This window comes from Bos mutus, chromosome 24 (genome assembly GCF_027580195.1).
Source record: "Bos mutus isolate GX-2022 chromosome 24, NWIPB_WYAK_1.1, whole genome shotgun sequence".
NCBI classification, from domain to species: domain Eukaryota; kingdom Metazoa; phylum Chordata; class Mammalia; order Artiodactyla; family Bovidae; genus Bos; species Bos mutus.
The window spans coordinates 57,822,271-57,844,074 of record NC_091640.1 but is presented as its reverse complement, the minus strand read 5'-3'; the positions used below and the strand labels follow the sequence as shown (position 1 = coordinate 57,844,074).

Below are 21,804 nucleotides of genomic sequence, written 5' to 3'. Positions count from 1 at the left end.
TGTGCCAGGCACCCTGCCGGACACCTGGAGTTGCTCACTATTAATATTTAACAGCTAAATTATATCTGTTTATTGTGTTTGTGTTAGTCGCTCATTCATGTCAGACTTTTTGCGACCCTATGGACTGTAGTCCTCCAGACTCCTCTGTCCATGGGAATCTCCAGGCAAAAATATTGGAGTGGGTTGCCATTCCCTTCTCCAGGGATCTTCCCGACCCAGGGATCTAACCTGGGTGTCCCACATTTCAGGCAGATTCTTTACCATCTGAGATTCTAGGGAAGCCATTATATTTGTTTATTAGGTAACATATATACATTTAAAATGGGCTTTCCCGAGGGCTCAGTGGTAAAGAATCTGCCTGTAATGCAGGAGACACGTGTTTAATCCCTGGGTTGAGAAGATCCCCTGCAGGAGGAAATGGCAGTCCACTCCAGTATTCTTGCCTGGGAAATCCCATGGACAGAGGAGCCTGTCGGGCTACAGTCCAAAGCGTTGCAAAGAGTCAGACATGACATAGCATTTGAGCATGTGTACATAAATTTAAACCATCCCAAAGGAAAGGCAGAGACCAGCAGTGTTCTCAATTTGCGTCCCTTCCTTTCTCCAGATACTCAGACCTCTTCGCCAGGGGCAACCAGATTACGAGTTCCTTGTAATTTCTAAAATCATTGTGTGTATAAATAAGCATATTATAATACTTATTCTTCCTTTTCTCACTATGCAAGTGATAGAATACTCCACACTCTCTTCTATACTTTATCTTATTCAACAATGTATTTTGGAGATTATTCCATATTAGTACATACAGAACTGCTTCATTCTTTTTAAAAAAAAAAAAAGAAGGTTTACGTATTTATTTATTTTTATTTTTTGGCTGCGCTGGGTCTTCGTTGCTGCATGTGGGCTTTCTCTAGTTGTGGTCTGTGGGCCTCTCGTTGCGGTGGCTGCTCTTGCTGTGGAGCGTGGGTTCTAGGGCACTCAGGCTTCAGTAGTTGTAGGCCATGGGCTCAGTTGCTGTGGTTCACAAGTTTAGTTGCTCCACAGCATGTGGGATCTTCCTGGACCAGGGATCGAACCAGTGTCTCTTGCATCGCAAAGAGGATTGTTTACCCCTGACTACCAGAGAAGCCTTATTCTTTTTTTAATGCTCATTGCCGCTGGACATTTAAAATTCCACTGTGTAGATAGACTGTAACTAGGTACTACTGATGGACATTTAAGGTACTCTCAGTCTTTTGCTATCACAAGCAATGCCACAAGAATATTATTAGGCGCTTGTTTGTCTTCTTATCTCTGTTTTAAAAATTAACTATATTGAGGGATGTTTTACACATTGTGCAATTCACTCTAAGTGTTCGATTCAGTGATGTTGTTAAATTCATCAAGTTGCAAAACCATTGTTATAGACGAGTTTTAAACCATTTTTCTCGCCTACCAAAGATTCCTTATGCAGAGCAGTTGGAGACTCCTTAAAACACTAAAGGCAGAGCTACCATATGATCCTGCAGTCCCACTCCTGGGCATCTATCCAGAGAAAGACATGGTCTGAAAGGATACATGCACCCCAGTGTTCATTGCAGCACTGTTTACAATACCCAAGACATGGAAGCAACCTAAATGTCCACCAACAGAGGAATGGATGAAGAAGATATACAGTGTGTGTGTGTGTGTGTGTGTGTGTGTAATGGAATATTTTTAAAGATCTTTTGATGTGGACCATTTTTTTAAGTCTTTATTGAGTTTGTTACAGTATTGCTTCTGTTTTTATGTTTTGTTTTTTTTGGCCTCAAGGCATGTGGGATTTTATTTCCCCAACCAGGGATTAAACTCATACCCTTTGCACTGGAAGGCACTGGAAGTCTTAAACACTAGACCACCAGGAAAGTCCCACATGCAATAATATTAAGCCATTAAAAAGAATGAAATAGTGCCATTTGCAGCAACCTGGATGGACTCAGAGATTGTCATACTGAGTGAAGTGATTAGAGAAGGACGAATATCACGTGATATCGCTTATATGTGGAATGTTAAAAAAATGAACTTGTCTATTATTAACTTATTATTAACAAGTGAACTTATTTACAAAATAGAAGCAGACTCACAGACTTAGGGAATGAACTTATGGTTACCGAGGGGGAGAGTTGGGGGTAAAGATAGGAAGTTGGAGACAGACAGGTACACACTGCTATATTTAAAATGGATAACCAACAAGTTATCTGTATAGCACCTACTGTAGAGCACAGGGAACTCTGCTCAATATTCTGCAATAACCTAAATGAGAAAAGAATTTGATATATAGGTATATTTATAACTGAATCACTTTACTGTATACCTGAAACTATCACAACATTGTTAATCAACTATACTTCAGTATAAAATAAAAAATTAAAAAAGATTCCTCATGCACACTTATTGTTAAATAGTGTTCTCTCCTGGAGAAGGCAATGGCACCCCACTCCAGTACTCTTGCCTGGTAGGCTGCAGTCCATGGGGTCGCAAAGAGTCGGACTCGACTGAGCAACTTCACTTTCACTTTTCACTTTCACACATTGGAGAAGGAAATGGCAACCCACTCCAGTGTTCTTGCCTGGAGAATCCCAGGGACAGGGGAGCCTGGTGGGCTGCCGTCTATGGGAGTCACACAGTGTTGGACACGACTGAAGTGACTTAGCAGCAGTAGCAGCGTTCTCCCCACTCCCCACCTCCAGCAACCACTAATCTACTTTTGGTCTCAATAGCTTTCTTAGGATATTTCGAATAAATGGCGTCATACACTACGTGATGCCTTGTTTCTGAGGATAATGAGAGTTCTTCTGAGGCTCCCCTGTGTTGCGCCCTGTGCCCTAGTCTGCTCCTTTTTATTATCCAGAGTGTTCATTATGTGGCTGCACCACAATGCCTATCAATTCACTAGTTGTATATTTAGGTTGTTTCCATGGACATTTAGGTTATTTCCAAGTTTTGATTATTATGAGTAATCTTGCTAAGAATATTTGTGTGCAAGTCTTTGTGTGGATGTATGTTTTCACTTCTCTTGGGTAGATAGATGCCTAGGAATGGAATTTCTGGGTCTTCTGGTAAATTTATGTTTTAAGTTTTTAAGAAACTTCCAAGTTGTTTTCCAAAGCATCTGTACCATTTTATATTCCCACTAGCCCTGTTTGAGGGTTGTTTTTTTTCATAGTCTCCACCCACATTTGACTTTCTGCTTTGTAATAGCCATCCTAGTGGGTGTGAAATGCGATCTCATTGTGGTTTTAATTTGTATTTCCTGAATGAGTAGTGATGTTGAGCATCTTTTCATGGGCTTATTTTTGATAATTTATTGCCTCTACTTCTCACATACAACCTGGAAAATCTTACCCAAGAAAGAGCACAACACTTGCGCTCCAACAAATCTGGACTCATAGCCCAGCCCTGCCACTTGCAGTTAGTGAGGAGTTAGGTTTGTTACATCAGCTCTTTCGGACTCCCCAGGTGGTGACTCAGTGGGAAAGAACCCACTTGCCAAGCAGGAGATGTGGGTCAATCCCTGGGTGGAGAAGATTCATTAAAGAAGGAAGTGGCAACCCACTCCAGGATTCTTGCCTGGGAAATCCCATGGCTAGAGGGCCCTGGCGGGCTACAGTCCACAGGGCTGGAAAAGAGTCAGATACTACTTAGCAACTAAACAACAGCAAAGCTTCCAAGTCAATATCTGTGAACGGAGAAAGAACGCACCTGGTAGTTTAACTGTGAGGATTAAATGAGACAGTGTGTATGAGGTGCCCAGCCTGGAGGCTGACACCCGGAAGGTACCCCAAACATGTTGTAATTGTCTCTCCCTGGCTGGTCGGCCTCCCCTTCTCCCCACCCCAGATTTCTAGAGCCCATCTTTGCGGGCTGCTTTAAGATAGTTCTTTCCTTTGTCTGGCTGTGCCAGGACATAGTTGAAGCACAGGGGATCTTTGGCCTTCATCGCAGCATACATGGTGTTTCTGTTGTGGCATGTGAACTTTTCTTAGTTGCGGCATCTGAGATCTAGTTCCCTGACCAGGGATTGACCCCGGGCCCCCTGCAATTGGGAGCACAGAGTCTTAGCCACTGGGCCACCAGGGAAGTCCTCAGAACCCATCTTTGGGAAGGGTGCTTTTCCCTAACGTGGGACTGGGTATTGAGTGACGGTGGGTGTGACATCCAAATCAGGAGTTACTGACGATGGCAGGTTCAGGAACCCAACTGCTGTTGGATTAGGCTGGGTCATCGGGACTGACATCTCCTGTCCCAGTGAGAAAGCTCTTACAGCTGGTTTTGCTGCCCGCCCCAGAAGAACCGGGTGCCCACTCTCTGCATGTAGGCTCAGAGCTCTTCCCTGACCCCTTCAGCCTTCCTGCTGACAGCAGCCACGCCACCGGCTGCCTGTGTGTGGGCAGACTAGCCAAAATAAAGCTAGGCATCAGTCAAGGGCTTTAAACATTCAAAGAATCCTCCTATCACCTCCTAGCTGTTCTCCAGCAATGTGAGAGGACGATGTTTATAATTTGCTGATGTTGAACCCAAAGCTCTTGGTAGCACTTCATACTTAGTTTTTGGTATGCAATTCAGAAGAGCCTGTACCTACTCAGTTTTCCTAATAACTAAATGAGATAGCTACTGCTATTTTACAGAGGAAAAAACTGAGAAAAAGAGAAGTTAAGCTTGTATGTGGCAGAGCTAAGATTTGAACCCAGAAACCTGGGCCCTTCATCACCACATCCTTCTCCTCTTCTGTTAAGGGTGCTGCCTATCCTGGCCTATCTATCAAAATGGAATATGTAAATATTCTTACCCAGCAACTACATTTCTTGTATTTAGTCTAGAGAGCCACTTACATGCCCGAGGAGGCATGTTGCTATTGTTGTTTAGGCACTCAGTTGTGTCTGACTTTTTGCGACCCCATGGACTGTAGCCCACCAGGCTCATCTGTCCATGGGATTTCCCAGACAAGAATACTGGAGTGGGGTAACATTTCCTCCTCCAGGGGATCTTCCTGACCCAGGGATCAAATCTGAGTCTCCTGCCTTGCAGGCAGATTCTTTACTGGTGAACCACCGGGGGAGCCCAAGGAAGCATGTACCAGGATGTTTTTTGAGACACATTTGTAAGTCTGAAAAACTCCAGCCAAGGTACCCATCATCAACACAAGAACAGACAGACTAAACATGGTATTGCTATTTTATGCAATACTGATATCATCAAGCATTAAAAAAAAGAATGATGCAATCCATAGTGGATTGAATTGACCGTGTAAGACTGCTGAAACTTGATAAGTAAGGTAAGCTAACTGCATGGCAAATATGTACAATTTAATGCCGTACATACAATGAGATTATATATGTATTTGTGTGTGTGTATAGTGTCTAGATGACTCGGAGAAGGCAATGGCACCCCACTCCAGTACTCTTGCCTGGAAAATCCCATGGATGGAGGAGCCTGGTAGGCTGCAGTCCATGGGATCGCTAGGAGTTGGACACGACTGAGTGACTTCACTTTCACTTTTCACTTTCAGGCATTGGAGAAGGAAATGGCAACCCACTCCAGTGTTCTTGCCTGGAGAATCCCATGGATGGAGGAGTCGGGTGGGCTGCTGTCTATGGGGTTGCACAGAGTTGGACACGACTGAAGCAACTTAGCAGCAACAGCAGCAGCAGTGTCTAGATGACTATACATGTAAATGGATAGAAAAACACCTGAAAGGAAAGCAAGTTTTTCCTCTTGGGAAAGTTCTGAGATGGAGGATAGAGTTTGTGGGAAACCATTTCTTTTGTATATTTTACAGAATACAAGTGTCTGCATTTAGACTCTGTCTAATTAAAGGTAAGCAAAAATTTTAAAAAAGAAAGCAACTTACTCTGGACAACACAGCTAAAATAACAGAAACATGCAAATCTTGTGTTCATTCCAGCTGCCATTCGATCGCTCCAAGGCTGTCCGTGAACCACACCCTGGCCCCCTCTGCTAATTTCAGTAATTCATTAGTTGTCCATCTCTAGCAGAGGATGATAAATCTGTCTTCAAGGGTTCTCACCTTCAGAGAAGTGAGGAAACATGACCCACGGCCTGACTTAACTGTCCTTTCCTTAACAGTCAGTGCCCCATGGCTGGGACACATGGTGACTGAACCAATTATGTGAGTCAAATAGTGTGTTTGTCAAGTGTTGTAAGCTGTGGGGCTTTGCTGTCAGGGAGCCGTCACCTGGTTTAGAAATCATGGGTGGCACATAAGGTCTTTGACATCACCCCAGCTCTTAATGGGCTTTCCTGTGGCTCAGACAGTAAAGAATCTGCCTGCAATGCAGGAGACCTGGGTTTAAGCCCCGGCTCGGGAAGACTCCCTTGGAAAAGGGAATAGTTACCCATTCCAGTATTCTTGCCTTGAGAATTTCAAATCTTAATGGTCTGATTTTGTCCTTTCTTCCCTCTCCATCCACAGCAGTGCCCGCCTGGGAATGGGAATAGTCTTGTCTTGTAAATTACTATTACAGGTGAGTATTATACCAGGAGAAATCTTTAGACCTTAATTGGTATATCACTTTTAAAAAAATCATCATGGTAACCCACAGCAGAAAAGAAAATTGATGAGACAAGTGAAGTCTTTCCTTAAAGTCTACTGATTACCATCTTGAAAATCAATTATATAACAAATTCTTCCTTAGACTATTTACATACATTATTCTAATCCTTAGAGGATTAAGTGCTTTATAGGCAATAACTCACTTAATCTTCACAACACCCTCTGAAGTGTATAGAACAATTATGCCTCCGTTTTACAGATGAGGAAACTGAGGTAGTCATGACATACTTATTGAGTTAGGAAGAGGTGGAGTCAGAATTTGAAGCCAAGGTATCTGGCTCTAAAATTCTTACCCACCTCTGCTATGTTGCCGCTCAGAAGTGACAAACGGAAAGACTAGAACTAAAACTTCTGCCTCCTAGCACACTGCTTTTCTTGGATGACCCTAATTATATGCCGTGTCCAAATCAATATACTAGGTGGAGATCTGAAATATGTAAATTTCACAGTTCTCATCTTTGGAAAATTTATCACACCAGAGATAAATACACAAAATATATTTATGTGGAAGACTCTGTCTCTAAATGTCTACTGTTTGTATAGAGCAAATTGTTATTTCCAAGCATGGGGTCCTCCATGCAGGATAGATTTGGCAGCAGGATGCTAGCACTGTGCCCAGAGGACAGAGTCGGGTGGGTTCTTGGGTGCAGACAGACTGGTTGTTTTATGGCTGCCTTGAAATGTGCGCTGCATGGCTCCAGCGTCGTCTCTCACACTGAAGATGTCAGCCCGTGTGGCAAGGGGAGTGACTGCTGCAACTGTGTGATCTTGAACACGTTCCTGAACCCGAGTCTCGGATTCCTCATCTTTAAGATGGAGAAGGAAATGGCAACCCACTCCAGTAGTCTTGCCTGGAGAATCCCATGGACAAAGGAGCCTGGCGGGCTACAGTCCACAGGGTCGCAGAGAGTCAGACACGACTGACTAACACACACACACAGAAGATGTAGGTGGTATTAATAACCTTTTAGGTCACTTAAAGGAGATTAAGTGACATAGCATACCTGGTGACTAACCAAGCGCTGAATGCCGACTTGTACTGATGAATCCATGCTTGCTCAGAAATGCCAGCCCACTTGCTGCCCTCCCCGGGGCACCTGCCTGCTGCTCGGAAGGAATGGTAGTTTCCCAGTTTCTCCTGGAAGAAACATGTCCCATCTGGTGATTCCTTTGTATTGAGTCAAGTCCTCTTTTGGGAGGCAAACATGCATGAACACTGTTTTGTTTTTTTAATTGTCATCTTTCTTGAGTTCGTTTTTTTTTTAATGTATTTGTTTGGCTGCACCAGGTCTTCATTTTGGCATGCGGGATCTTTAGTTGGGCATGTGAACTCTTAGTTTCAGCTTGTAGGATCTAATTCCTCCAAGCGGGGGTTGAACCCGGGGCCCCCTGCTTTGGAAGCGTGGAGTCTTAGCCACTGGACCACCAGGGAATTCCCAGGTGCACACACTTCCTGAGTCCAGTAGGAAACGACTTTGAAAGAGGTGGCACTGGCTGTAGCCTCAGTTTTCCCTCTGGCTGGCTGGGCTGTGGCTGCCCTGTCATCCACCAGGAAGCGAGGTTGAAACTGCTTCTGCGCTCCCTGGGGCACTGGCAACCTCTGCAGATTTCGATTGTGACCACCTGGGGGAGGGCACACCTGGCCTCAAGTGGGTGGAAGCCAGGAATGCTGCGAATGCCCAGGCCTGCCCCCACCCCCATAACAACATTTCCAGTGGCTGGTGAGAGAGCCCACCCAAGGACCACCAACCAGCATGACCGCAACACCCGGTCTTCTGCAGGCCAAGGGACCTCATTTCTTCTCTCCCTGAGGACCACTCACAGGGCGATGGGGCTTCTGGAATTCCTGAGAAATGTCAGAGATGTCCCAGAATGGATGGTGATGTTGGGGATTGTTATTTTTCAGGCTCATGTGGCATGAAAGGATGGCAGACTCAGGAGGGCCCCAGAGGCGTGCGCTTTGTTTTTTGTCTACGTTGCTTTCCCAGAAAGTTCCTGAGAAGTCCGACGCCGTGCTTCGTTGCACAATATCGGGTAAGCATCTCTAGCTCTTGGCCCTCTGAAATCTCTCTGCAGACCAGGTTTCTTTGGCTCACAAGGGCGCTGTTAAAAACATCACCTGGGAAGTTTAGTTCCGAGTAACTGATTGAGGAATTAAATCCTCTGTGACTTCTCTTTCTAGAAGATCTCTTCGAGTACCTTTCTGGACACATTTTGGTGATCCTTCTCCATGTCCTGTTGTGATTCTTGTTTAGGCAACTCCCACACTTGTTTGTTTGTTTTTTTTTTCCCCAGATAATCCACTCAAATTTCCTGTGGCGCATGGGAAGGGCGTGAATAACTTCACTTTAGACAATGTACCTAACTCTTCTTCATCACCTTTTACTGATATCCCCACCTTGGCTAAATTTGTCTCCCTACTGTTTGCCTTTTTCAGCTCTGCTGGTCAGCAGTGAAAAGGTTAAAACCAAGACAAACACGCCCAGTGGAGGGAGAGCGAGATCAGGGAGCTGGAATTCCCCCTGCCTGGAGAATAAATAACCCAGAGCTGGTCCACAACTTTCACCCTGGGAAAAGGGATTTATTACTTATTTATTTATCTTTAGGCTCCACCACATGGCATGTGGGATCTTAGTTACCCGACCAGGGATCGAACCCATGCCCACTGGCAGCATGGAGTCTTAACCACTGGACCATCAGGGAAGTCCCCAGGATTTGGTATTAAAAGAAAATAGAAGGAAAATTGTTGGGCAGGGAAGCAGTATTTGGTACCTTGTGAGTTGTTTTCTTCTCTTTCTTGGATTATGTCTACCCTTGAAAATATGGAGGCACTGGTGGTCTTGTCTAGAGGATGAAAGAAAACTCTTCACTCCTTTATCCCTTTTTCTAGGTCCAGAGAGGAGAAGAGTCAGTCTGTAAAATGGCTCTGCTTCCTTAGCAGAAGTTGCAATAAAATCTGACCTTCCAGTCTGGACCTTTGGGTGTAGGACTGTGCACCTGACTCCCCAAGCCGAGAGGACAGCACCTCCTCTTTCTTGGTGTTTGTCCACAGCCATCCAGATAGAGAGATGGGCTCAGGCTCACTATTGAGCCTTCAGAGTAGCCCCCTGTCTCCCTAGAAAGCCCAGGGTTTGGATGGGCCCTAATGTTGGATACCAGTCCCCACACACATAAGCCAGATACTTGTGAAATGTTCTGCAGGTGGCTCTCAATAAGCGACCTGCAGGTAGACTTAAAAAACAAGGGTAAGATTTTCTGGTGAGGTTTCCAGCAAGTAGAGGGTGAAAAGAGAACCACCCACTAGGTACAAGATACCACTTCCCTGCACAAGTCTCTTTTGGGGCCAATTATTCAGTTCTGTACCACATGAAGGGAAAAAACCAGTCAGCCAGTAGGAAGCCGGGGGATTCAATCAGCCCTGATTACACCTGAAATGAAACACTGGAGCCCGAGAGATCAGAATGAGTCATCCAGGCTCAGCTTGTGCATACTTGCTGTCATGGCTTCCATAAATTCAGGAACACACCAGGGAGGAGCGATTAAATGCTTCCTAAGAAGAAATCGGGTAAAGATGACCCAAAGGGGAACACAAGTCTGATAAGAACAGGCAGAAATGAAATATGATCAGCAGCTTCCTTGATGGTTTTTCAGGGAAGTTCATTTTTTTATTTTGGTGGTTTAGTCATTTGTTTGAAAGAGACTCAGCCAAGCAGCTGCTGGAGATATGTCCCTGCCTGCAGGTTTGTCCTCTGCCTGCGCCAGGGACCGACACCTAGTCGGTCTGCCTGCCTGGAGAAAGAGGAGGTGGGGAGCACAGCTGGGAGACCCCAAGTTAGAGGAGACACAGAGAGAGAGGAGGGCTTCCCTGGTGAGAAGGTATTGCTTCCAAATACCAGGTTTTCCTCCAGTATGAAGGTGACGGTGAAGGTGAAGTCGCTCAGTCATGTTTGACTCTCTGCGACCCCATGGACTGTAGCCTACCAGGCTTCTTGATCCATGGGATTCTCCAGGCAAGAGTACTGGAGTGGTTTACAGTTTCCTTCTCCAGGGGATCTTTCTGACGCAGGGATCGAACCCAAGTCTCCCACATTGGAGGCAGACGCTTTAACCTCTGAGCCACCAGGGAAGCCCTCCAGTATAGGCGGCACATTTTATATGTTTTCGATGATGTGGGAGCTAGTGAGAAAGCTCTGGTACACACTGGAAACCTTCCTGCCCTGTCTGTCACAAGGGGGAAAAAACTCCACGGGGTGAATGGAATTCCTGAGGAGGTTTACCAGATTAGCCCGTTAGCAGTCTATTCGGTTAACGGTCACCAGGGGAAGGGTGAACCCCTTCTGAGGCGGAGAGCGTAGGTCCATTTCTGTGATAACATCAGCCACACGTCCTCAGGGCACCAGCCTGGGAAACCTACCTTCCAGACTCCTTCGTCCTCAGGAAGACATGGTTTTAGCTCATCTATTTTGTTCTTTGCTTTTTCATACCACAACATACAATCAATTCTGAGCACCATTAAGGTATAATTTTCAAAAAGATAAAGTGATCCCATGCAAATATGGAGTGAACGTCGAAGACTTTACTCCATTCTTTTTCCTTTTTTTAGGGACTATTCTTCCACTATTTCTTTTTTTTTAACTGGGACATTTTTTAAGAAGTCTTTACTGAATTTGTTACAATATTGCTTCTGTTTTATGTGTTGTTTTTTTGGTCCAAGAGGCATGTGTGATCTTAGTTCCCTGACCAGGGATCAAACCTGTACCCCCTGCTTTGGAAGGGGAACTCTGAACCACTGGGCCACAGAGGTCTCTCAATTGTTTGAGTGAACGGGGAACCAGAAAATATCAAGGCCTGGTCAAAGTGCATTTGAGGTATTGGGTGTTTATAGACAACTTAAATGAATGTTAGGATAAGATTGCTGAGTTAGAACGTTGGTTCATGTCCTACAGGGCCATAAACTGTAGTTTATGGGGTTATCAAGTCTTCTATGTGGAGATTATTTGCATCTCTGTTGAATAAAAATTCAAAAGTTTATATGTAACTTCAAGTCTGGGGATTGTAATCAATAGTAATCATCAATGAAGCAGAGGGCATTTCCCCTAGACAACTCTGAGACAGACCTTTGTCCCATGTGACACTGAAGCAAGATACCGTCCACATTTTCGCCATATTTCTAAGTTGTAGATAATTTTTCTTAATAGCTTCTTTTAAAAAAAATAGTAGTTAAGAGCACTCAGTCTTTTAGAAAGTTATTTATTTATTAATTTCTGGCTGTTCTGGGTCTCCGTTGCTGCACAGGCTTTTCTCTGGCCGCAGCAAGCAGGGGCTCCTCTCTAGCTGCCATGTGCAGGCTTCTCATCACTGTGGCTTCTCTTGTTGTGAAGCACGGGCTCTAGGGTGCGTGGGCTCCAGGAGCTGTGACCCGTGGGCTCAGCAGCTGCAACTCCTGGCCTACAGAGCACAGCCTCAGTAGTTGTTCTGCGTGGGCTTAGTTGCTCCGAGGCACGTGGGGTGTTCCTGGACCAGGGCTTGAACCCGTTTCTCCTGCATTGGCAGGCGCGTGCCTTGTCCCTGAGCCCCCAGGGAAGCCGTCTTAATAGCTTCTTGAGATTAGGAGCAGCACTTTTCATTTTGTCTGCTCCCCCGCCCCCACTCCAGCCCAGCATCCTCTTAGGCACGTAACATGCCCAAAAGCGCTTATTGAAGGATGTATTTTTATCTATGAGAAGAAGCTTTTCTGGTTCCCCAATGACATGTCCATCATGCTTATCCCCATTGTTTATCATCCATTCTTATTCATCAAATCAGATCAGTTGCTCAGTCGTGTCTGACTCTTTGCGACCCCATGAATCGCAGCACGCCAGGCCTCCCTGTCCATCACCAACTCCCGGAGTTCACTCAGACTCATGTCCATCGAGTCAGTAATGCCATCCAGCCATCTCATCCTCTGTCGTCCCCTTCTCCTCCTGCCCCCAATCCCTCCCAGCATCAGAGTCTTTTCCAACGAGTCAACTCTTCGCATGAGGTTGCCAAAGTACTGGAGTTTCAGCTTTAGCATCATTCCTTCCAAAGAAATCCCAGGGCTGATCTCCTTCAGAATGGACTGGTTGGATCTCCTTGCAGTCCAAGGGACTCTCAAGAGTCTTCTCCAATACCACAGCTCAAAAGCATCAATTCTTCGGCGCTCAGCCTTCTTCACAGTCCAACTCTTACATCCATACATGACCACAGGAAAAACCATAGCCTTGACTAGACGGACCTTTGTTGGCAAAGTAATGTCTCTGCTTTTGAGTATGCTATCTAGGTTGGTCATAACTTTCCTTCCAAGGCTCTATGCTTTTCCAAAGATAGTTCACCTAGTAAGAATATTCTTATTTCTTTATCATCAGGCCAGCCCAAGCCAGAGGTAACTTGGTATAAGAATGGTCGAACCATAGATGAATGTGGCAGTGTCTCCAGCTACGAATTCTTCGAGAATCAGTATGTTCACGTATTACACCTCTATTGGTAAGTGGATGTGCCTCGAGGACTGTTGACAAAGCTCCCCATGTTCTGTCGAGTGCTGGTTACTATCAGGTAAGGTCAAAAGATTGGCTCATGTTTGCCTTTTGAGTCCCGTTAGATGCTATGGACAGTCATCAGCCACGGCCTCCAGCAATGACTGCTAAACTCTGCCTGGTAACTCATCACCCTCCTCTAATTGCTGCCATGGATGGTACATTACAACTTCATCTAGAATTTCACTCAAGGTGGCCCAGCCATTTTCACTTATTGAGTAAGCTCTTTTGAAAGTCTTGTCCTCTCTGGAAGGTTAAGAAGCACTGTGGGATTTCATTATGTGTCATCCAGCATTTCTTGTGTAAGAATGAAAGGAAGAAGTGATGGGCCCGGATCCCGCAGCAAGTTGGTGGTGGAGTTGAGGCTGGAAACCAGACCTGCTCGCCTGGTTTGAGGAAGTGGCGCGGCCCAGCACACTGGTTTCTCATTCTTTTTCGTTCCCACAAGAACTGTGTGCTTGGGGTGAAATCAGGAAATGTCGAAGGTGAAGTGGAGAAAAGGAGAACTCCTCTGGTGAAGCTGGGTGGCTCTTGTTCCCCAGTGCAGCCAAATCGGTCTCATGTCCCTTACAGTGGCTCTGAGGAGACCGAGGTCTGCAGACGTGGCATGAAAAGGACTGAGAGGCATGGGTGTGAGTAGCCTTGGAGCTGAAAACAGCCAAGTGAAGGCTTGGGTTTGCATTTTAGCTCTGCCATTTTGGGGCTGTGTGACCTTGGCCAGTTACTTTACCTCTCTGAAACTCAGCTTTTTCATCCGCCAAAGGGTGGCTGAATGCATGAAATGACGTAATGCTTGTAAAAGGCATTATATATATATATATATAATATATATATATAGTAGTTGCTCAATATAAGCTTTCTTACTCTCTGATTTTTGTTTTTGTTTCAAAGCAAGGTCAGAGGTCACTTTACCATGATTGAAATGCTTGACTCAACTGGCCTGCAGCCTATCTAACCTTGTATTCAAGACATCCGTTTATTCGTTCATTATATAATTTTTTAAAAATTAATATTTCTTTAAAAGTTTTTCTAAATTATGAAAGTATGATAACACATTTATAGGAAACTTGGAAAATACAGAACAAAGTTATATATAGTTTGACTGTGTATTACAGTTATTTTTTAAGTAAATAAATTAAGATTTTTAGTTGGGGGTTTCAATGTCAAACTCTCAAAAATTAATAGAATGAACAGATAGAAAAATAGAAGGATATAGTAGACCTGAAAACCACTATGAACCAATTCAACATAATGAAGATTTATATAGTTTTCACACAACAGCAGCATACAAATTCTATTCAAATTCCCATAGACTGTAAACCAGGAGACACAGGAATAATATATCCAGGGACATAAAACAATGTAAATTTGTAACATGTAAAAATTTCCTGGTCCAAAGATAATGAAATCATACAGAGTCTGTTTTCTTCTCATTGTGAAACTAGGTTAGAAATCAACATCAAAAGATACCTGAAAATAAACCCATCGTTTCAAGTGCAGCGTGACGTTTACCAAGAGAGACTTTAGCCCTTGAAAGCCTCACATTTATTATTTAATTTTTAAATGATATTCAGACTTCCCTGCAGCTCAAATGGTAAAGAATCTGCCTTTGAGGCAGGAGACCAGGGTTCAATCCCTGGGTTGGGAAGTTCCTCTGGAGAAGGGAATGGCAATCCACTCCAGTATTCTTGCCTGGAGAATTCCATGGACAGAGGAGCCTGGTAGGCTACCGTCTGTGGGGTCACAGACAGTCGGACATGACTGAGTGACTAACACACACAGTAAATGATATGCATCACGCAGCTACTCTATGGCAGGCATGTAGTGTAATGCCCACGTTGAGGCGAACAGTGTGAACATTGCTCAGAAAACCTCAAGTCCGGCAAGGAAGACAAGCGGTGAACAAACCATGCCATCTCCCCTCTCGACCCAAGCACTGGGAGGCAGCCCGCCTGCCACCACTGCCCCGCAGCCACGGACTGGACTTCCTACCTCTTCATTCCAGCTTTGTCAAGGCTCTCCTCACCCTCCTCGTTACCCCAGTTAACTTAGAAGCTACCTGTGTGCTGTGCTGTGCTGTGCTGTGCTTAGCTGCTCAGTCGTCTCCGACTCTTTGCGACCCCATGGACTCTAGCCCGCCAGGCTTCTCTGTTCATGGTGATTCTCCAGGCAAGAAGACTGGAGTGGGTAGCCTGTCCCTTCTCCAGAGGATCTTCCCGACCCAGGAATCAAACTGGAGTCTCCCTCACTGCAAGCGGATTCTTTACCAGCTGAGCTACCAGGGAAGCCTGCTGCCTGTATGACTCGCGGGCAGTTGCACATGGATCTGTCCAGCCTCAAACATCCTCAAACATCCTCATCTCCTTTGCATAGACCTCCCGTTGGGTGCTTATTTCCTGCTCAGGACTGATGATTGCTCAGTAGGCTGAGCACCTCCTAATGGCAGGAACCCTCACTGTTTAATATTAATACATCTATGTGTCTATCCTATATATATTTGCAGTTGTGGTTATTAGTTTGTTTATATCAGCATTGGCAAACTTTATCTATAAAGGGCCAGATAATAAATACTTCTGGCTTTGAAGCCCAGTCTCTATCACAACTCCTCAACTCTGCCATCTATGATGCCAAAGCAGCCATAGACCAAAAAAATGAAACAAACAAACAAAAATCCCCCAAAGAATCATGGTTGTCCCAATAAAACTTTATTTGTAGAAGCAGTTGGGGGCCAGATTTGGCCCGTGGACCAAAGTTAGCCAGCCCCTGGTCTAGATAGTAAGATCCTTGAGGGCCTACACACTGTACTTCGTATGTATTCCACTCCTACCTTTGTGCCTCTGAGCACTCAACACATATTTCTTGACTGATTAATTTGGGTCTTACACTAAACTAAAATATTATACTCACTTTATAACCAGAAGAGAAGCTTAATGTGTATTCTTTTACTGAAGGAATACCATTTAGGAATTGAGATTTGCTAACTGTTGTTTGTACAGGCTGAGGAATATAGACAAACCAAACATTCTGTGGGGTGTTAGGAGTTGGGGGGTAGCCATGCTGAAACCCAGGGGCAGACGGGTGGGTTACAGTGGGAGAGACACAACACAGGAAGGAGAAAGTTAGCAAGGGAGCTAGTGCTACGCAAAGGTCAGGGCTCTCGTTCTCTGCTCTGAAGTTGAGTAGGGCAGTGATTCACCCTAAAATGAAAAGTTTAATAGAACTGGACATGGAACAACAGACTGGTTCCAAATAGGAAAAGGAGTACGTCAAGGCTGTATATTGTCGCCCTGCTTATTTAACTTATACACAGAGTGCATCATGAGAAACACTGGGCTGGAGCAAGCACAAGCTGGAACCCAGATTGCCGGAAGAAATAGCAATGACCTCAGTCATGCAGATGACACCACCCTTATGTCAGAAAGTGAAGAAGAATTAAAGAGCCTCTCGATCAAAGTGAAAGAGGAGCATGAAAAAGTTGGCTTAAAGCTCAACATTCAGAAAACTAACATCATGGCATCTGGTCCCATCACTTCATGGCAAATAGATGGGGAAACAGTGGAAACAATGGCTGACTTTATTTTTCTGGGCTCCAAAATCACTGCAGATGGTGATTGCAGCCATGAAATTAAAAGATGCTTACTCCTTGGAAGGAAAGTTATGACCAACCTAGACAGCATATTAAAAAGCAGAGACATTACTTTGCCAACAAAGGTCCATCTAGTCAAGGCTATGGTTTTTCCAGTAGTCAGGTACGGATGTGAGAGCTGGACTATAAAGAAAGCTGAGCACTGAAGAATTGATGTTTTTGAACTGTGGTACTGGAGAAGACGCTTGAGAGTCCCTTGGACTGCAAGGAGATCCAACCAGTCCATCCTAAAGGAAATCAGTCCTGGGTGTTCATTGGAAGGACTGATGTTGAAGCTGAAACTCCAATACTTTGGCCACCTGATTGATGCAAAGAGCCGACTCATTTGAAAAGACCCTGATGCTGGGAAAGATTGAGGGCAGGAGGAGAAGGGGATGAGATGGTTGGATGGCATCACCAACTCAATGGACATGAGTTTGGGTAGACTCTGGGAGTTGGTGATAGACAGGGAGGCCTGGTGTGCTGCAGTTCATGGGGTTGCAAAGAGTTGGACACGACTGAGCGACTGAACTGAACTGAATTGAACTGAATGCACTCTTTCCAAGTTCCTGCCATTTGAAAGGTAGACCCCCAGCTGGGAGCAGTATTCAGTCCTAATGCAGACGAATAATAGTAGGGCGATATGATGGTGCAGGACAGGGAGGCCTGGTGTGCTGCAGTCCACGGGGTCACAAAAGTCAGACCCGACTGAGTGACTGAACAACAACAATATGATAATAGATGTGGCTTCATTTTTTTTTTTCTGCTTAATGGTAAATATGTTGGATACTAATAATCTTTAAAAGTTTTGGTGTCCTACACTCGGAGTTCTGAGCTGTAGCTGCCCACGAGCAGGGCAGTAAACCCACCAACACTGGTCCTTCACTCTTGACAAAGTCAGTCCCCAGTCCAGGTGATTCCTGTGTGTTGTCCAAGATGCAAATGCTTTAATCTGAAAATATTCATCTGTAAAGTAGTTTGACTTCTACCCATATGTTACGTGCTGGTTAGGAAAATGAATAGGATTTTGTGCAAACGCCTTTCAAAGACTGAAAGTTAGTTGTTAATAACCATATTAGTCTTGAATTTTTTTGCCATTATCAATGTACCATAAATCACCAGATTAGTGCATAGTTTCCCAAAGAAAAATACTTTACCTACCTGAGTTTAGTCTCTCAGTCTAAAGAGTTCTTAGATATTTGAGAGCTCATGTTTCTGTTTCATAAGGGCTTTTCCTGGCTTAGTGTCCCATCTGCACTTCTGCTGTGAGGCTGCGAGCCCTGCTGCCGCGTTTATCCGCGTTCTCGTCTTCCCTCTTTCCTCAACCGGGTAGTACTTCTCCCCGCATTCTTCCTGCATTCTTGTCGTATCACTCTAATCCCCTGAGACCGTGTATTTACGGCAAACAAGGCTATCTGGAGAGATTGATCAGTGCTGTTGTGACCTTTCCACTACCACAGGTCAAGTGTGCTTGGCAGACGAAAGACATGGAAAGCCAAAAACGTGTTGGGAGAGAGAAGCGTCACTGATAACCGTACAGCTTGCACTGTGGCATGGAAGCCTTTCCCCCTCAAGATATAAGGGTTGGACTTCCCTGGTGGTCCTGCAGTTAAGAGTTTGCCTTCTAATGCGAGGGGTGTGGTTTTGATCCCTGGTTGGGGAACGAAGATCCCACCCACATGCCACATGGCCAAAAAACCAAAATATGAAACAGAAGCAGTATTGTAACCAATTCAATAAGGACTTTAAAAATGGACTTCAAAAATCTTTAAAAAAATAAAAAATAAAGATGTAGCGGTTGGGAGGAGGGGAAGAAAATGCAAATAGATGTCTTCTACCTCATCATGAAAGCAAGTCGCAATATATATACAAACCGTGAACTGTGGTCTCTTATGAATGGATTTTAAAGACAAGCAGTGAAGCAACAGATGACAACGTGTCTAGGAACCCACACCTAGAGGAGACGCTCGTCTCCGCAGCATAGAGGCCTCTTTCGATGGTCACGGTCCCGTCCTGTGCTGATGAGGGCGCGTCTAGGTTAAGAGTGAAGCAGGAGGGAGGGGAGGGGGGAGGCCAGGGCAGGAGCCCCAGTCAGAGGGACGGGAAGCAGCCCCGCTCGCTCTCTCGTCGGCTCAGCCCTGGAGTTGGCTGGTCTGGAGGCGGACCCTGTAGACGAGCTGGTGGGACAGTGGCCGGGAGAATCGCACCCACCACAAGCATTGCTCATATGTGTGTGGGTTGACTAGGGTCCCCCATATTCATGTTCACCTGGAACCTCAGAGTGTGACCTTGTTTGGAAATAGGGTCTTCCCCCCGCTCCACCCTCAATACCAGGCGCTCAGGGCTCTTTATTTATTCCTTTATTTTCAGCTGGGCTGGGTCTTCGTGGCTGCACTGGCTTTACCATCTGGTTGCAGCACTCGGGCTTCTCCTTGTGGTGGCTTCTCCTGTCGTGCAGCACAGGCTCCAGCGCACAGGCTCAGTCGTTACGGCACACGGGCTCGATTGCTCTGAGGCACGTGGGATCTTCCTGGACTGGGACCGAACCCATGTCTCCTGCATTGGGAGGTGGATTCATGACCACTGAGCCACTAGGGAAGCCCAAAAGTAGGGTCTTTGCAGATGTACTGCAGAAAGCCCAGGCCTGTCGGTGGCCCCCCGAGGTGGGAGGGGCGAGGGGAGATCATTCCCGAGCCTTCAGAGGGGTGTCCCTTCAGCGTGGCCCTGCTGACGCTGTGATTTTGGACTTCCCAGCCGCCAGAACAGTGAAGGAACACATTTTTGTTGTTTTATGCTGTTCTCTGTATGGTGGTTTGTTATGTCCACTCTAGGATATTCATACGTGATATGTTTGAGTATTCTTTAAAAAATGCTGCCCTTCACCTACTTAGTATAGGACTGACTTTTTTCTTCTGACAACCAGAGTGCTGTTCCCAAGATGCCAGCTGAGTCCATCCAGGCCACCTGGGAGGCGTCAGTGGGTCCAGGGACAAAGAACATTTTCCAGCTCTGCCCTAAGCTGGGCATTGATTGCTTCAGATTTTGAAGGGAAAAAGTCCATCTGAGGGTTTCCCGAGTCACTTATGTTTTTGACCCCAGGGAAATCTGGTCATGTCTGGAGGCATTTTCGATGGTCACAGCTGGGAGGGGGTGCTTCCGGCATCCATTGGATAGTGGCCAAGGATGCTGCTGAATGTTCGATATTGCTCAGGGCAATGCCCCGCAACGAAGTACCTACCACCCATTCTATAATGCCAGTAGTGCTGAGGCTGAGAAATGGTGTCATCAACCATCCAAAAACAGAGCGCCCGGAAGCAGCAGCAGCTGGTTAGTTCTCCCAATTCTGGGGGCTGGCAGTGGCTGATACTGCCGGGGTCACTCGTGCTCACTCGTGGACTTGAGTCAGTCTGAGGCTTGGCTGGGCTGGGAGGTCCAAGGTGGCTTCACCAGGAGGTCTGGCAGTTGACGCTGGCTGTTGACTGGGCCTCCTCGCTTCTCCTCCATGTGGACTCTGATCCTCCAGTTGGCTAGAACTGGCTTCCTATACGTGGGTCTCAGGGGAGCAATATGGAGAAAGCTCCAGGAAATGTTCTTGTTGAGCTCCATCCCAACACCACCCCCACCACATTCTCTGGACCAAAGCAAGTCACAGGGCCAGAACAGAGTCAAGACGCAGGAAGAGAAATGCCACTTCTTGAACAGTAGAGTAGAAATGTCACACTGCACCAGGGTGTCCATAACCGAGTGAAAGGAATTAGTGGCCACATTTTGCAGTCTACTATATCTCATGCTATGTTGCTCAGTCGTGTCTGACTCTTTGTGACCCCGTGGACTTTAGCCCACTAGGCTCCTCTGTCCATGGGATTCTCCAGGCGAGAATACTGGTGTGGGTTGCCATCCCCTCCTCCAGGGGCTCTTCCTGACCCAGGTATCAAACCCACATCTCATTATGTCTCCTGTCTTGGCAGGCAGGAGTTTAATAATAAGCTTTGCTGCTTGTGAGTTATGTGACCTTAAGCAAGTCAATTAACTTCTCGGAGCTTCAGTTTCTTCATCTGTAAAATGAGTGTTTGTGATGATGTATTGAGATGATTTATGCAAAACAATCAGTGGAGAGTACAGGGCACTGCAGCAAATTTGTTTTTAGTTAGCAGTTAACACTCCCTGAAAGTCTTTTTTTTTTTTTTTTTAAACCAAACCATGGGACAACCCGCAGAAGCGCCCCATCCCGCAGCCAGGAAGCCACTGCTCCGAGGCTGCAGGAGCCCAAGCCGCCTCCGCCCCGGGGTCGCCCTCCCAGGTGACCACACCTGAGAGCGGTTACCCGCGGGCTAGGCCCCGCCCTGCTACTCCCTGAAAGTCTTGTATTCCCAAAATTAATCTGAAAGAATTACTTTCTCCTAGCCAAGTGCTTAGAGCCAGAATAATTTTATATGCATAGTTTTGAAAGTGTTAGAATCAGTTGAGAATTTTCAAAGACAAGAAGAAAATAGATTTTTAACAAGAGAACTATAATCCAAACACAGGATTGAAGGTGTTTTTATCATATGTTGACACTATACACTCTGTTTGGATGGTTTTTAAAAGGTGGAATCTGTGAATCTGAATCTGTGACTTCAGTGAAATCTGGGTCTTCTCAGTTTTTCCTCATGTCTGGATGGACAGATGCTAGGAGTCTTGGAGCACTGTTAAATTCCTGAAGCCACGCTGGTTTGTAGCTGGCAGAGGGTTGTTCATAAGTGCTTGTTGTCTGAGCCCAACTTTGGCCCTCGAGGGGCCCTCTGCCTATCTCTATACCCAGGGAAACCCAAATTCTTTCTCAGACATCTCAGAAACATGAGGTGTTGGTTGTGAATGTGGCTGGGCAAATAAGAAGAGGTCAGTCGGTTAAGAATACCTCCATTCTGGGGACTTTCCTGGCGATCCTGTGCTTAAGAACCTGCCTTCCGATATAGAGGACATGGCTTGGATCCTTGGTTGGGGAACTAAGATCGCACATGCCTCAGGCACCTGAGCCCACACCCACAACCACT

General features: G+C 45.7%; 1 protein-coding gene and 1 long non-coding RNA gene across 2 annotated transcripts in view; one reads left to right on the top strand and one right to left on the bottom strand.

Moving 5' to 3' along the window:
* The window catches only part of ALPK2 (alpha kinase 2), a 132,317-nt gene that overhangs the window by 6,536 nt on the left and 103,977 nt on the right, over window positions 1-21,804 (top strand). The window contains 3 exon segments of the mRNA XM_070361602.1: window positions 6,455-6,503; window positions 8,499-8,626; window positions 12,979-13,096. Coding sequence (XP_070217703.1) covers window positions 8,503-8,626; window positions 12,979-13,096 — 242 coding nt within the window. The 5' untranslated portion in view covers window positions 6,455-6,503; window positions 8,499-8,502.
* LOC138985373 (uncharacterized) overlaps window positions 1-21,804 on the bottom strand; it is a 56,319-nt gene that overhangs the window by 11,431 nt on the left and 23,084 nt on the right. The gene's annotated exons all lie outside the window — the stretch shown is intronic.